The sequence below is a fragment of the Neolamprologus brichardi genome, chromosome 1 (genome assembly GCF_056152115.1).
Source record: "Neolamprologus brichardi isolate AB-2024 chromosome 1, ASM5615211v1, whole genome shotgun sequence".
NCBI classification, from domain to species: domain Eukaryota; kingdom Metazoa; phylum Chordata; class Actinopteri; order Cichliformes; family Cichlidae; genus Neolamprologus; species Neolamprologus brichardi.
In genome coordinates this window covers 12,005,829-12,022,500 of record NC_142104.1, presented here as the reverse complement: position 1 = coordinate 12,022,500, position 16,672 = coordinate 12,005,829, and the positions used below count along the sequence as shown (strand labels likewise).

The window sequence follows — 16,672 nt, the reverse complement described above, 5'->3', positions numbered from 1 at the left end:
CTTTGCTCCTCGCTCCCCTTATGAACGAGGCCCAAATATACTTTAAATCTCCCATTTGGGCTTTAGTTCAACCTGGTTACCATTTGATGAACCAAACAGAACCACATCAATCGTAAAAGCAGAGACAAGCTCCTGAGAACACCAAAAATGGAACTTTTAAGAGAAATTGTGTCTGTAAACATTATGAATAGAATCAATGACGAAAGGCATCCCTGGTGGAGGGCTGTTTATCTCAAGCACAGAACAACCACCCACCTTTAAACCCTCTGTTTCCAAGGACCAGCCAATATGAAAGAATTAAAACGAGTGTTTCTCATTTTCCCTTAAAATTAAAAAGTCATAGTTTACTTCATATTTTACACTTGCCTCTCTGTGATCCACAGTTTGAGAAACACTAGGATGAAATAAGGGGTTGCTCCAAGGCGAAGTATAGGACTGAAAAAGTTATTTTTTATCATGCAGTGCCACTGGAGTACATTCAAAGCATAAAAATATGGCTGAAAAGGTTCATCTTTAGTTTATTCATTATTAAGGATCTATTTGTTTTCCTAGGACAAAAGGAGTAGTGTATCACAACATTAAGAAAATAAATTTGTGTAGCTCTTTGGATAAATTGTTCCTTCTTTCACCAGTACTAGTCCAGAACTTCATGCAACCCTTAAACACAATCATATTAATATTGCTAAACAAGTGTTATATGGTTAATATCATGGAATCAAACCCATAAAGCATTTTATTGCTGTGTATTTTAGCAGTTTAACTTTTCCACAGCGGCCTCCCTGATGGAGTGGAAACAGACATTATTGCAACCATCAAGAAAACATTCAACTTCAGCCAAGGTGAAGCAATCCATCTCTTTCAGACTCTGATGGAGTGCATGAAGAGCAAAGAACTGGTAAACTTTCACTTTCTTAATCACATTTAGTTGCTCTTAATTCTTATTTATATTCACTCATTTTCTCCCACAGTGACAGTGATTTGTGAAGTTCAGAGGGACTAAACAGAAATGTATAAAAACTAAAAGCACCAGAAATTGTGAAAGAAGGTGGTTTAGATTTCAACCTAAACAGGGGGTTTTCAAAGTATGATACCATGGGCCTCCCCACCCAAACAAAGCTGAAACTTTACCTTGACAGAAAGACACACCACCGAGGAAGGGTTTGGGAGATGCAAGCAACAGCATAACCTTACCAATAATTTGTGGCGTACAACCTTGTATTTTGTTCTTCTTTCGTTCTGTTTGTTTACATTTTGATATCCTTAAAACTGAGATAAAACTCAACTTTTGATAGATCTTACATTTTTTAACACGAGTCTTCCTAAATAGCAGAATTGGTTTCAAAACTGTTGGACTGAGATGAATTACAACTTTGAGGTTAAAGAGAAGAGCAGAAGCACTCTCCAGGAAAAGAAAGACAAAACAATTAATCCATATCATAATCATATGTCTTCCAACAGTTATGAAGAAAATAGAATTGAATCTAATTTTTGGCAATTGCACAGTTTTACTTAAAATTGATCTAAATCAGTAAACGTTTTTACTTTCATAATTAAGAAATAAAATAAAATAAAAGTAGGACATCGAGTCCTTTATTTGTAATTACACTTATAGATTTTGATTGGTACTGGACAATAAAGACATAAGAGAAGAGAAGGTTAGCCGAGCCTAAAAATAAGGATTTTGTGTTTCTTTGTAGAGATGGATTGAGAGAGATAATGAGCACAAATGCTGGTGCAAATTGTATTATATTTCACATCTCTTCTTATACACTTCTCTGTTACCTCTACCTGATTGAAATCCTCTTAACCTCCTGAGCCAAACAGCACACTAATGCAGAGACGACTGTGGATGTAATGTTATAGAATAGAATAGAATAGAATAGATTAGAAAAGAATAGCTTTTTATTGTCATTGTACTTGTACAACAAAATTGTGGATGTAAAATCTGCCTTCTTGCATATTGGTGACAACTGCTGATTTTTCTAAGTAGTGGATTTTTTGTTTGGGGTGGGGGGGGTGGGGGTTATGATTTCAGCTTCAACCATGTGGATAATGTCTGTGGGAGCCTTATTATAAGTGTTTTTTGTGTTGTTTGTTTTTTTAAAGATCACTGTGTTTCACATCAGTTCTGAGGAACATCAAGATATTGATGTAGCCATTCTAAGGGCCTTACTCCAAGGTTAGTGGATTCATTTTCTCTGAACCTTTTTATCCTCTCATTTTCTTTAATAAAGGAGCCAAGAAAGAAAGTCACGTAAAGTTGATTCAGTCTGTTCATACACTATAGCCATTGGCATTTGAAGGTTAAGATTTCAAGACTTGGTAATGTTGTTTTTCTGATATAGATATGCTTTGAGAACCTAGTTCCCCCCAGTGTGCCCTTTTCTCTCAGCTCTGAGGAGATCATGTTGCTCACATTCACATGGCCTCCTTATTCCAACAATCACTGAGCTCTGTCTCTCACAGCTGTATCCCACCCTTCTCTGTATCCTATTTTAAAAAAAACTTTTTATTATGTCCTGCCATTATTCTTTGAATCGTTTTTTATTGTAAAATTGTATAGGAGAATAATATAGTTAAAATGTTGTTAAATTAAAACGCAAGCAGTCTTTTTCTCTTAACAAAACGCGTGAATGAGGTTAAGTATGTTCAGAAGATGAAAGTTGAGGGCTGTGGCTTAAATATCCACTTAGGCAAATATTTGTCAGTCTCAGGTGCTGTTTTCATAGTACAGTACTAGCTCACCCTTAAAAAGATCTTGGGGTGCAATCACTTTTTTGCTTTTAAAAATATTGGGGTTTCTTCAGAGATCCTTGAGTTTTCTAATGAGATATAGATTGTCTCTTATACACATATTTAGGTATTGTTAATGGGCACTATTCTTCCTTTGTTTGTTTTTTTTAACCTAAAGACTAATTTCAATCAAACGTAGCGTAAGAGTGTAAATGGTTCCATCCAGAGACCTGTGCAGATTAGACTAATTACTTGATGGAAGCATGAAAAAGTAGCAGTTATTTTTGCACATTTGCTTCCTTTTTCAGTTTCCATTTGCAGGTAAAAAGAGACGCAAACAAAAAGATAAGGGAAAATGACCTCAGATTGAAGAACTCACTTTCCTTTTTTACATCCAGACAGTATAAATTATGTGTACTGTGGACATGACCATTCGATTCAGATGGCTCCTAAAGTACAATCAGGTAGATTAGTGTAGAAGAGACCAGTGGACTGAGCAGGATTTACTTTGTAGTCTAATCTGCTCTGTAGCTGTATTAGTGTGTAATTGACTGTATTACTGTGCTGGACATGCTCTGCTAATGCCCTCTAATCCTGTGTGTTGGCTAACAGGAAATACACAGTTAATAAGGCTTTAGTTGCCTGTGAAGTAATATGTGTTTCTGTGTGTTTATACATAGCTTTACCTGTGTGTTTCAGGCACAAACGCATCTGCCTTCGATCAGCTGGTCCTGACTTTGGCCTGGGACCGTGTAGACATTGCCAAGAATCATGTGTTTGTGTACGGACAGCAGCTCCTGGTATGTCTGTATGTTTGTTTGTGTGTGTGTGAGCCACAACTCCCAGGAATGTTTGCTTAGCTCAGCATTAGCTACAAACCTTTGCACTCACCCAAAATAACCCCAGAATTGTTGTTGACCACAGTTTGTAGTCTGAAGACCTAGGAGACTGTGTTTGGGCAGGCTGCCACAAATTACTTGTCTTGACTGTAACGTGAACCTTATTACAGTTGTCTTCATAAGCAGGCCTCAGTGCCTTTGTTTATTTTAAAACTGGAGGACGTCTGGCTCTTGTGTAAATAAGAGAGTGGATAATATTTATTTTTATTTGTATTTGTATTTGTGTTTTTTGTTTTTTTGGTCTTCTTAATTTTGTTTTATAGATATTTTCTATAAGAGAATGCTTCATACCAGCATGTGTATTTTTTGTGTGTGAAGGTGAGCTCTTTGGAACAAGCAATGTTGGATGCACTTGTAATGGACAGGGTGGACTTTGTTAAGCTGCTCATAGAGAATGGAGTGAGCATGCACCGTTTCCTGACAATCAGTCGGCTCGAGGAGCTCTACAACACGGTACCATCCTATGTCATGTCATAGCCACTTAATGAGAGAGGTGATGGATATAAAAGATGTCATTTTAAATGTGTGGTCTTTTTTTTATATTGTAGAAGCAACCTCCCAACAACCCAACTCTTCTTCACCTTGTTAGAGATGTCAAACAGGTAATTGCTTCATTTACTATCAATTTACACAATCTTTTTTTTCCTGATATTAAGTGTAATCCTCTTAATCTATGTTTATTGTACCTTTTTACAGAGCCATCTGCCTCCAAACTATAAAATCACTTTGATTGATGTTGGCCTGGTTATTGAGTACCTGATGGGCGGGACTTACAGGTGCAACTACACCAGGAAACGCTTTCGAATCATTTACAACAATCTTCATGGAAATAGTAGGGTGAGAAACAGCTGATTTTTTGAATGTGTCATAAAACTCTTCCACTTTGTATTTTATTTTAACTTTTAGCCATCAGTGCTGGACAGACCTGGCATACCCAAATGTCTAGTGAGGGTGCATTGGGAGTGTCTTATGGAGGCCCTGATTTGCAAAAACTTCAGTTCCTACCCTAGCAATCCAAAGATGGCTGGGGAGATCGAGAATCGTGGACCATGTTTCGCACCTCCATTTCTGAAGCTGCTATATGGAGCTATGGCCACAAGGTGTCTTGATAACCCTAAAACCAGATATTGGACACCAGAGGTGAACAGAACGTTCAGGCTATAGAAGGAGACTTGTTTAGCTTGGGTTGGCTTGTAATGCCGTAGATGCGGCTAACAGGTACTGACTGGCCAAGTGAACTCTGTCCCTAGGAAACTGAAGCAAAAAATGTGGTGTGGGAGGAGCTCGGTGAAATCCTCAACTATGGTCAGAAGCCTTGGGAAGTGACCAGAAAATTAGTTTGCAGGCAGATACAAGTGGCAGAAATGAGCTTCTTCTGAAAGGTGTTTGGCTTTCACTTAGAGCTAGGGTGAGGGCCCGGCCATTCAGGAGGGGCTCAGAGTAGAGACACTACTCCTCCACATCAAAAAGACCCTGTTGAGGTGATTTGGGCATCTGACAAGGAAGCATCCTGGACGTGAGGTGTTTTGTAGGTTGTTACCTACAGGTCAGGCCCAGGACGCACTGGATAGACTGTTTCTCAGCTTGCTTGGGAGCACCTCTCTGACGCCCCAGATGAAGTGGAGGAGGTGGTGGATGAGAGGGGAGATCTTGGTTTATTTAATTCGACTGCTATCCTTGCAGCCCATTCTCACATATGCTGCAGAAAATGGATGGATGGATTTAGGCCAATATTTTTGTTTTTTATCTTGCCAAGCTAACAAGCAAAAATTGTCAACAAAACATGTTGGTGACATTGTTGGTTGACATATTTTGGGCTTTAATATGTATAATTATATTTGTTATGAACAAGTAGTCTACTAAACGTGAATATGGGCTCATGTTTTTGCACAGAGGTCTGGGCGCCATACAGCAGGTCCTGGTTTAAGAAAAAGTCATGAGTCTTTTAGCATGCAGGCTGACAAGAAGGAGAAGACAAGGCACAACCACTTTATCAAGACTGCGCAACCGTACAAACCCAAGGTAAACATGCCTAAAAGGCTGTGGTGAATTAAAGCCTCTGCATATCTGGAACCATTGTAAGGTCTGTCTCCTTCTTAACCCCCCATTGTTCATTTACTTCTCAGCTCGAGTCTTCCACTGAGCAGAAACAAAAGAAAAGCAAAGAAGAGATTGTGGACATTGACGACCCAGAGACGCGGCGTTTCCCCTACCCTTTTAATGAGCTCCTGGTCTGGGCTGTGCTGATGAAAAGGCAGAAAATGTCACTCTTCCTCTGGCAGCATGGAGAAGAAAACATGGCAAAGGCACTGGTGGCCTGCAAACTCTGCCGGTCTATGAGCTATGAGGCCAAGAAGAGTGATGTAGTGGATGACACCTCAGAGGAGCTAAAGGTGTACTCAAAGTAAGATTTTCTATGACTTTTGATAAGTTTCAGATATGAGTGAAATATTCTTTTTATATATCAGGAGTGAAATAATCGTGCGGGTTGTATCGCAGTGAGTTTGGCAGGTTGGCAGTAGACCTGCTGGAGCAGTCATTCAGGCAGGATGAGACTATGGCCATGAAGCTTCTGACTTATGAGCTAAAGAACTGGAGCAACTCCACCTGTTTGAAGTTGGCTGTCTCGTCTCACCTACGACCATTTGTGGCTCATACCTGCACCCAGATGCTGCTGTCAGACATGTGGATGGGACGACTGAATATGCGCAAGAACTCCTGGTACAAGGTTCATGTTCCATTTAGATTTTATTTTTGGTAGAAGATAAAGCTGGTATAATTTTCATGTGATATTTAGTGCTTTGCTTCCAGATTTAATATACAAAAATTGCTATCAGTACCTTTTATTTAAAAATGGTCAACAAAAATCTATTTTCTGTACTTGTTAAGTGAGTCATTAGGGAATAAAGCATTTATTTAAGGAGGTCATACTCTGAAATCACAGTTAGACCGTGAGCAGCTAATGAAGCCGAGTTACACTGTAGTGATTAATATTGGACACCAGAGATGAACAGAACGTTCAGGCTATAGAAGAAGAAGCATTGCTTCGCCCCGCCACACACACTATAGAAAAGTATTTACATTTGTGAAAAGCAGCAAAATTGGTAGTGCACACATCAGGTTAGTTTTTCTCTTAAATAGCAATATTATGGGTTTCATCAGTGTTTGTAATTCAAAGGACTGTCTCGACAAATATAGCAGTACCCACCCCCATGAGTTTGCATGTATCTGCAGGTGATTCTGAGTATCTTGGTGCCTCCTGCCATCCTCCTGCTGGAGTACAAATCCAAGGCTGAGATGGCTCACATTCCTCAGAGTCAGGATGACCACCAGATGACCATGGAGGACAGCGAACACAACTTCCAGAACATAGCTGAAGACATTCAAATGGTTAGATTTACTCACTGTCTTTGTTGTGTGCACTCTAGAATTCACCAATGTTTCGACAGACTTTATGAATGAAAAGCTGTCAATTTGTTCTAGTTGAGCAGTATTAAAGGCTGTATCTATGTATAACAATGAAAAGTGGGAAAACTGTAATAAGATAATTAAATCTTTTTTCCTCATTGTGTAATTTGGGCCTGTTTAATGTTTTTTGCAGGATGTGTTTAAGGAGACAAGATCCCATGACCACGTGGAGACAAAAAGTGACATGGAGACACATGTTCGTTCCAGGAAGCTGCCTTTAACCAGGAAAATCTATGCCTTCTATCATGCTCCTATTGTCAAGTTCTGGTCCAATACGGTACGAAGATTACAGTGAAAGTGCATAGATATATATGGAAAAGCAAGTTGACTAAGATCTTCTCAGACACTTAAATGATCTTTTTGCCAGCATTGCTTCACTTAAGAAATTTAGTCGCCAAATATCCTTCAACTAAAGCCAATATGCACCCTTGTGTCAGGGAATCAGATACCATACAAGAGGTTTCTGCCACAACTTTTTCTACTCTTTGGTGCATGGAGAAGGGGATAAAGTCTGAAGAAGTTAAAACTCCAGCAATACTTGTCTAGGAAAAATTCAGTAAAGCAATAAAGGTGTTGCTCGAGACTTAACGACTTCAGGTAATCAAACACCATTGAGACAGTAGAAGGTACAAGGGGCAGCCCTGATTGATCTCACAGTATCTCACCCACATGAAAGCTTATGGAACATAATCACACTAAAATATCCAATATAAAACTTACAATTAATGGTTCTAGATTATTGGTAAGAGGTCTTTATATATATTTTTTTCTTCTTCTTTTTGTTTTGTATCTGGTATTCATCATTCAGTTGTTGGTTTTGTTTTACCTGTGTTTAGGCAGTCCCCAAGTGGCAAAGCACCACCTTCATCTCCACATCGTTACTTTTTATTTTAAATAAAATACAGTAGAGAGTGGGCAGGAAAGTATGTTCAAATCAGAAGGCAAGGGGTGCACCTTTCAAACAGCATGAGTCCTTCTACTAATTTTCCTTGAGGAAAATTATGTTATAATATATTTTCTTAAATACGCTCATGCACTGTCAGGTTCACGCTCTTCTTTTCTCTCGCATTTTTCTCACTGTTGCCCAACACTAGTTCTCAGAAACTTAGGCTGGGAGTGATCTTTGTTGGTTACCGATACCATCACTAAAACCCACCAACCTACAGAATATAGCCTCTGCCTACGCTTATCTACATCTGCTTTAGCGGATTTCATCCAAGTTTCAGCACATTACTGCATCACTGCACCGCTGACTTGCCTATCACCCGTGGGATAATGGCTGATTTTTCCAGCAGATCACACCTCACATGTCAAGGTTCAACAGTTTTCACAACTGACTTAATTAACGTTACACTAAGAAACTGGACGTGTGTGTGTGTGGGAGGACATTTTAAGACTTTCCCACAGTTTACAGTGTGTTTGACCTACTTAAAAAATAGTACTACTTAAGTAGCAATTTTATATAAACTTAAATTGAGAGTCAGCGTAACGATGGGAAACACTAGAGGAAGGAAGGAAGGAAGCAAGGAAGCATTGCTTCCTTCCTGAACCCCTCCTGTGCTTAAAAAGTTATGTGACTTAAAAAATAGCAGAAAATTAATGTTACTTAAAACAGCAAAACTGGCTGATTCGTATAGGGTCAGGTGGGAACTGTTCTCAGATTTAGTTGATTTTGATATGAATGATATTTGCGTGGAGGCAAAGTCTCTTCAGAAATGCTGACAGTTAAACTTGCTGACACAGACACTGCTGATGTTAAGCAGGTATAATGTTCACCGTCTTCGTTTACTGTGTTAGTTTGTTCATGGTTGTTGCTAGGTATAGAACACAAAGTGAAACTGAGGTGGGAAAGGTCTCAAGGTTTGTTACTATTTAACCACAAAACAAACTGCTGGAAAATTTTAAATTTGATCTGAGATATATCTATATCTGTCTATTTATCTGCCTGTCTATTTAACTGTCTGCCATCAGAGAGTCTGATTTTATATATTTTTATATATATATTTATACTTATATATATATATATATATATATAGAGAGAGAGAGAGAGAGAGAGAGAGAGAGAGAGAGAGAGAGAGAGATTATTATTTTATCAGAGTGTCTGTGTAAAATTGTACAATATCTGGCTGTGCAGAAGTTGAAGAAATTTACTTAAAACCATATGCCAGCTTCATGGTGCCTCTAAAGAAAAAGCTGGACTCGACAAAAACATCAGGCATCTGACACTTATTCATCCGCACAAGAAAACATGTTCAGCAAATAGTAATAATATAGTAATGTGATACAAATTACACGTTTAAAGACTAATTTGATGTTATGGTATGACAGTTTGTCTGTGTAGGTTCTCAGTCATTTAGGTCATGGTAGTTTAAGGAGCTTGGAAAGAAAGTGACTGGACTTCTGAAAGTTTCTGGAAGACATTGCAAATCTTATCCAAGAGGCTTCTTTAGTTCTAAAACCAAATGGTGTCCCAGATATTTAAACCCTAGTGCAGATTGTCCCTTAAAGGGTTGGCAGCTTCCACTGAGGCTGCATTCTATTTCATTTTATTTTTTTAACTTTGTGTCATTGACATTTTATTTTATTAAAATGTTTGCAAAATAAACGGTACCTTTTCCACCATTCTATTGCCTAAAGACCTGCTCTGTCAACATCCTTTTTAAACCTTTTGTTGCCAAACATTAAAAACTCCCCCTTGTTTGGTTTCTTGGTGGCACACTCATCCTGTTTCTTGCATCCTCCTCTAACACAACAGCCATCTGCATGGCCTCTTTTACCACATCCATGAACCGTCTCTTTAGCAGCTCTATGTTTAATATCCTCTGCCAATTATGTCAGGGATCCCTCTTCTCCACATGTCCAAAGAGGGCAAATGAACTACTAAGCCCAGGAGTTGTGACTAATATTGGGTTGTTAATATGTTACAGTAAATGTGCTGCTGGTAAGAGGCCCTAAAGCCTTTATGGTTAGGTATTTACTTTTCAATTTATCACTGTGAGTAATCAGTTTTATATTAAATGCACTGACTAAACAGGTTTTAATAAAAATAACAATTGTTTGAGCATTTTCTGTTCTATTTATCAAGTAATCCACCAAAGTGCCCCATTAATACCTTTTGGGAACTGAGAGTTGTGACTTTCACCTGAGACTGAGAGGGATGAATTTCTCTCACAATATTTATTCAGACGGCTAACCACCAGCTGAGCTCTGAGGCCAGAGACTTCAGGGACATGACTATTTGTTCCCAACTCAAAGTGATGAAGTTCAACCCTTTCGAAGGACTTTAACTGACCTCATCTCAAAATAATTAACAGGGGAAGTTATCTGAATTAGGGCTCTTTGTAAGCCAGGGCCATTTTCCATTTCCGTCCCCTCTGATTTATATACTATAGGGAATCTGGTGTGCATTGTTTCACATGTAGGAGGGATGGGAGGGAGAAATTGTTCTTCTTTTCTTTTTTTAAATGAACCTTACTTTATTTGTCTCCCATATTCAGCTTTTCTACTTGGGCTACTTGATGTTGTACACATATGTGGTGCTGGTGAAAATGCCTCCATGGCCTTCTCCTCAAGAGTGGATGGTCATCCTCTACATCTTTACGGCTGCCATTGAGAAAATCAGAGAGGTGCGTGGATCAGAAGTGTTCCTTTTTCAGATGCATGAGTCTCCATAAGTTCATTGTCCAAAATGAGTTTGCATTTCATAGGAATACACAGAGGTTAGCTTATTATTACAGCTTCTTTCTGGAGGACTGACTGTTGTTTAATGTCGTTCTGATTTCACTTCTCCTATCTATTACCGTTTTTACTCTCTAGATGTTTATGGCTGAGGCTGGCAAAATAAGTCAGAAAATAAAGGTGTGGTTCAGCGAATATTTCAACGTGTCCGACTTCCTGGCCATTGTGACATTCTTTATTGGTTGTGGCCTGAGGTTGGGCGGAGGTGATGCCTTTGGCCCTGGGAGGACGGTTTATTGTCTTAACATAGTCTTCTGGTATGTGCGACTCCTGGATTTCCTGACTGTTAATCAACAAGCTGGGCCCTACGTTATGATGATTGCCAAAATGGTGAGTCTTTTCTAAGTTTAGTATTCATTTGAACACAAATTTTACAGCAACTTTTGACACTGAGGGTGAGATTGTTGTGCTTGTGGTACGAAAGTAAATTAAGCAATGTCTGGTATGTGGTTCTAGGAAAATTCAACTTGAGGCATGCAGAGTGAATCTCACGTAAAAGGGAAAACATTGCCTCCAGGCTCCTGGGCCTGTCAGACATAGTTTCTGCATAACAGAAATGAAGAACTGCAGACTGAGTTACTTTAGCCCCAGGTTGAGTGTTTTAGTCCTGCAAAACCTTTGCTGTGCTGGTTAACAAGGGGCATCCTCCTTTAGAGGCCCATGAAAACCCCAGAAACCTCAACAATAGTACCTAGCATGCTAGGTGTCCCATCCCCACCCCCACTCCCACTTTTACCTCTCATGTTAGACGTACTGCAGCCCAGCTGGACGACGGCGTCTTCTAAAGCCAATTTGCTGTTCCTCTCAGCAGCCTCTGATAATGACCTGATAGCTTGTCAGAAGGCTTGTCCTCGAACCTCCATGCTTTCTGTGTGGTTGTTGGCCGCAAATTCTCCTTATCCCATCTCTGCAAGGAGCACCAGCTGCAAATCTGGCTTCTTTTTTCTTAGTTTGTTTCTAAAGTTTGTTCATAATTTAAACATACTCTCAGAGATTCCTGGCTTTTGTGTATTGATGAATATGCCATGTTTATTTTCGCTTTTTTAATCACTTTCAATTCATATTTAAACAGCACCATCTGCAGGTATTGTACCCCACTATGTTATCCTAAACTGCCACATTTAGTTTCACAATTTATTGTGCTATTAAAATATAACATCACATGCGATGGCATAGTTAACTATAATATTGGATGAAATGATGAGATAAACTCTGAAGCTGGTTCATTTTAATTGGCATTCTGTGGTGAAACACTAAATTGCTTCCTTACTGGGACTAAACAATTATGAGCTAGCTTAGCACTTACTTGAGCGAAACTGATTAGCCTGGCTTTGTCCAAAGCTTAAACATGTCCATCAACCAGCTCCTTTAAATTCTGACACCCTTTAAAAATAAATAATTATTATAATAATAATAATTTCATTCTTTATTGCAAAGTGAATTTTTTTTTTAAAAAAGGAATTGTGTGGCATCACACTTAATTCGAAGTCTAATTGGTGCAATTCCAGGTGTTGATATATGGATTTTTTTAAAACCTTTGGACAAAATCAGACACATTATTTTGCTTATTTTCAGTTTTGTTTTGTTTTTAGTTAAGCTAACTATGCTAGCTGGAGCTTCATATGTAGTTGGCATTTGAATAAATAAATATTATGTATATTTGACTGAAGTCTACTATATATACGGTATTTAAAAGTAGTGGTATTAGTGTTGTATTGGTGGTATCAGTGTTCCAACTCAGCCAGAAAGCAAATACATATTTCCTAATTTATTAGATTTCTTCTTAAATTAAGCAAAATTTAATAAGAATGTAATCAACATATGTTTAATAATGTGCACTTCAACAGCTTAAAAAATATATTAGACTAATAATCCTGGTGATTTCAGTACAAGCTTTGGAAAGGTTTTCTACTATCAGCTAAAATCAAGAATTTTTTAGACCAAACTAAAAACTGGAAAAGCATCAGCTTGTTTTTGTTTCATATAAAAACTTAAATTCGAGTTTACTTGAAATCCCGGATGTTTTATTTATATTTATATTTATATAAAAAAAAATTTTAGGGACTTTTTAGTGTGTGTGTATGTGTGTATATATATATATATATATATATATATATATATATATATATATATATATATATATATATATATACACACACACTAAAAAGTCCCTAAAATTTTTTTTTTAGCAGTCTAATATTTTCATATATGGATAAATAATATGGTTATTATTTATCCATCATGTTTTCCATTGACTTGATGTGATGCACTTGCAGGTGGCCAACATGTTCTATATTGTGGTAATAATGGCTATAGTCCTGCTGAGCTATGGAGTACCTAGGAAAGCCATTCTGTATCCGAATGAGGAGCCAAGCTGGACGCTGGCCAAAGACGTGGTTTTTCAGCCGTACTGGATGATGTATGGGGAAGTATATGCCTATGAAATCGACGGTAAGGACGATGAGCTTGGTAGGGGAGATTAGGAGGGTAAGGGCAGTTTTGTTCAAAGCTTCTCACCACAGCATGACAGCTAATCATCAGTCAAAACATGCACTGGAAATCAAACCCACGATATCCTAATCATCGTTTGCTCCCACAGCCTCTTTGGCACAACATGGTTCCCAAAAAGCTGCAACCAGAACAGGTCACTTTAGGAGGGCAGGACATTTTTCTCTACCACAGCATCAACTGTCCTGATGTGGCTCTTAATGGTCTAGATTAAAAGGCAGTGCTTAAGTGGTCATCATTTGTGTTGGGTGCATTTGAAGCTTTGGTGGAACAAAACACTTGGCCAACCTCCATAATCTGAGCTGGTATGCTGACATTTTACAAGCTGCTAAATTTATCACATAGGTTATCATGACCTTGTGGCAGCTAAAGAATCAATTCACGATGTTTCAAACAGCTGTAGCCAGTAGAAATAAAAATAAAATGAATACGTCTGATACAAAACTATGAAGAATGTTACACGACTTCAGTCATTTGAGCATTTTTTTCCCAGTCCTTTTTTATCTCCATCACACTGTTGAAGCTTTGCTGTCCTCCTTTATCTTTGAATGTTAGTTGTAGAAGACAATGAATTAAACTTGCATGTGTGTGCATTGTAATATTAGAAGGTTGGTGGATGTTTGTCCTGCTCCTTCCTAATGGACTTCTTTTCTGTGATCACTGTTGTTGGCACAGTTTGTGCCAACAATAGTGAGCCATCGGTGAGGTCGCTGTGCACAGCAGGAGTGTGGCTGACGCCTTTCCTACAAGCAGTCTACCTCTTTGTGCAGTACATATTGATGGTCAACCTCCTAATCGCCTTTTTCAAGTAAGTACTTTTTAGCCTCAGCATTGCCCAGCTTTGAGCTATGTGAACATTTAAACTTCTATTCCTCCATATTGGTTTTGTCCATTTACTGATACTGCTTTCTGATTTCATTGTTGATCTTTGTATTCTTGCCATTGATGCAGTTGACAGTTAAATGTTTAACTCTGCTTCCAGCAATGTCTATATGCAAGTAAAGTCCATTTCTAATCTGGTGTGGAAGTACCAGCGTTACCACTTCATTATGGCCTACCATGAGAAGCCTGTCCTCCCACCTCCCTTCATCCTACTGTGCCATATATACTCCCTCTTCTGTATGTGTAGAAAAAGGAAGAAGGAGAATATCTACGGACCAAGTACATACTCCATGTTGTTTTAAATATGACACATTTAAATACTTTATATACTCATTACAAGCAGTTTAAGTGGTCATCAAAGAAATGTACAGCAGTTACAAGTTGCTGTTGCTTCGTTTTTTTTCAGAGCTGTTTCTCACAGAGGAAGACCAAAAGAAGCTTCATGATTTTGAGGAGCAGTGTGTGGAGACGTACTTTCATGAGAAGGATGATCAGTTTCACTCGGGAAGTGAGGAACGCATACGCCTTACTTCAGAAAGGTAAGACCACTGTTGGCCTTCACAGAGGCAAGATACAATTTCAAAATATTAAAACAAATGGCAGTTTCTTTTTGTTTATTTGTTTTAATAAACACCCAGAAAATTGTACCAGTAATATTAAACAAGAAATCTATTTTCTTAAGTTTTAGCACCAAATTATAACATGAGTCATCTCAGGGACGTAAAAAGGCTGTTATGGAAGTACTTGCCCAAGGACAGGAGGAAAAACTCAGCAAAAAGGGAAAAGAGCAACATTCAACAAACAATATAACAATATCTGAACAGTTTTATTGATTTGAATTGAATGAGGAAAGTTACAGGTAATTTGGGTTGTTCTGTAAGTAATGAAAGCTGCTGTTTGTCATTTACAGGGTTGAGGTCATGTGCTTGCAGCTGAAGGAGGTTGGAAACAAGGTGAACTTTATAAAGCGCTCATTGCACACATTGGACTCTCAGATTGGCCACCTGCAGGACCTCTCAGCCCTGACCGTGGACACTCTGAAGACACTCACAGTTCAGAGGGCATCAGAAGCCAGCAAGGTCCACAATCAGATCACTCGGGAGCTCAGTCTGTCTAAGAATGTGGTCCCGAGCATTGCCCCCATGTCGACAGATACTGGCCCCCTCTCCAAATCATCTGTGAAAGGAAAGAGCAGTGTTAGTGCCTACTTTGGCTCCTCTTTTCCCCAGACAGGAGCTACCATTGCAGATGCTCTGTTTGGGATGGGCGCAGAACGAAGGGCTGGAACAGAAAGCCGACGGAGAATCGGGCTCAGTCCTGCATCAGAATTGGGGCCGGACCCCACCCTGAACCCAGCATTGAGTCTAGAGAGGAGGGGCTTGTTCGGGCTTGGACACCTCGCTGCAGAGGTTGGCTCGTCAAGCAGTGCCGACTGCAGGGCCTTTGAGCAAAGTGTTGTGCCCATTTCCTCTTCAGAGCTGCGTCAACGAGGACACTCGCTCACTCAGACTAAGCAGACCCGTCCACAAGAGCTGGGCCCTTCCGACTCACCATCCAGCCTGCCTAATGTGCCCTCCCTTGGGGTTCAGTTCCACATCAGCAGCACCCCCTCCCAGCCCAGTGGCTCCAGCCACCCTGAACTAGCCCTGTCTGGGCTTTACCAGCACCCCCTACAGTCAGACAGCACCTCTGTAGAGTTTGGGGCATTTGTGGGTAAGTATGTGAATGAGGCTGAATCTGGTGATGAGAAGATAAAAGAGGAGGATGAAAAGTGTGTGTGTCTCTATCCTACTGTTGTTATTGTGTCTAAGACTTCTGGCTCTACTCAGCCTGTTTGCTTGCCTGCTTGCACTGTGAAGCCTGAGAACACAGAGAGGTTAGCAAAGGGGGAGAGAGAGTGGGACTCCAATTTGGGATATGTAAACGAGGCATTCAGTGACGACGAGGACAGATCCGGCTATCTGAGTAGACAGTATACAGATGATGAACTCTCTCCAGACCCCGAGTTAACATCACCACTGGGTGACAGCTATGGAAATAATAGACTGCCAGGCTGCACTGAAACGTTTGCTGTGGCATCCAGGAGACCCCACAGACAGTGGATAAAGAGAGTGGGAGTGTCAGAACAAGCAACATCTTGCTATGAATGTCAGAGTTGGTCAGAAGGTCATCATGACAAGAGGAGCCTGGCGAGTGGGCCAAATGCAGCAAGAGGTTTGAGTTTCAGTCTGAGCTCCGTTTGCCAGGTGCTGGGGCTGTCCACCTCCAGATCAGGAGTGCAGTAGTGCTTTGGCTGGGGACCTTCTCCTTTCCTTTCTCTGCTCTGTCTGGACCTTTTGCCCGACTTGTTCTTGGGTAGTTCTGTGGTTTTCACCTAAGTCACACGAGTGTGGGTGATTGGTTTTCTTATTGAAGTTAACAATGAATTTTGTTTTGTATTGTTT

At 39.6% G+C, this 16,672-nt stretch overlaps 1 protein-coding gene across 3 annotated transcripts in view; it reads left to right on the top strand.

Annotated features, from left to right (window-relative positions):
- trpm7 (transient receptor potential cation channel, subfamily M, member 7) overlaps positions 1–16,672 on the top strand; it is a 107,088-nt gene that overhangs the window by 77,692 nt on the left and 12,724 nt on the right. For all 3 annotated transcript variants that reach the window (XM_006779833.3, XM_087829587.1, XM_087853185.1), the window contains exons 9-26: positions 772–895; positions 2,107–2,179; positions 3,433–3,533; positions 3,951–4,085; positions 4,181–4,234; positions 4,329–4,469; positions 5,526–5,654; positions 5,759–6,036; positions 6,132–6,360; positions 6,867–7,022; positions 7,234–7,377; positions 10,598–10,726; positions 10,917–11,168; positions 13,115–13,289; positions 14,022–14,154; positions 14,329–14,507; positions 14,635–14,767; positions 15,139–15,941. In XM_006779833.3, coding sequence (XP_006779896.2) covers positions 772–895; positions 2,107–2,179; positions 3,433–3,533; positions 3,951–4,085; positions 4,181–4,234; positions 4,329–4,469; positions 5,526–5,654; positions 5,759–6,036; positions 6,132–6,360; positions 6,867–7,022; positions 7,234–7,377; positions 10,598–10,726; positions 10,917–11,168; positions 13,115–13,289; positions 14,022–14,154; positions 14,329–14,507; positions 14,635–14,767; positions 15,139–15,941 — 3,368 coding nt within the window. The remainder of the gene's footprint in view (positions 1–771; positions 896–2,106; positions 2,180–3,432; positions 3,534–3,950; positions 4,086–4,180; positions 4,235–4,328; positions 4,470–5,525; positions 5,655–5,758; positions 6,037–6,131; positions 6,361–6,866; positions 7,023–7,233; positions 7,378–10,597; positions 10,727–10,916; positions 11,169–13,114; positions 13,290–14,021; positions 14,155–14,328; positions 14,508–14,634; positions 14,768–15,138; positions 15,942–16,672) is intronic.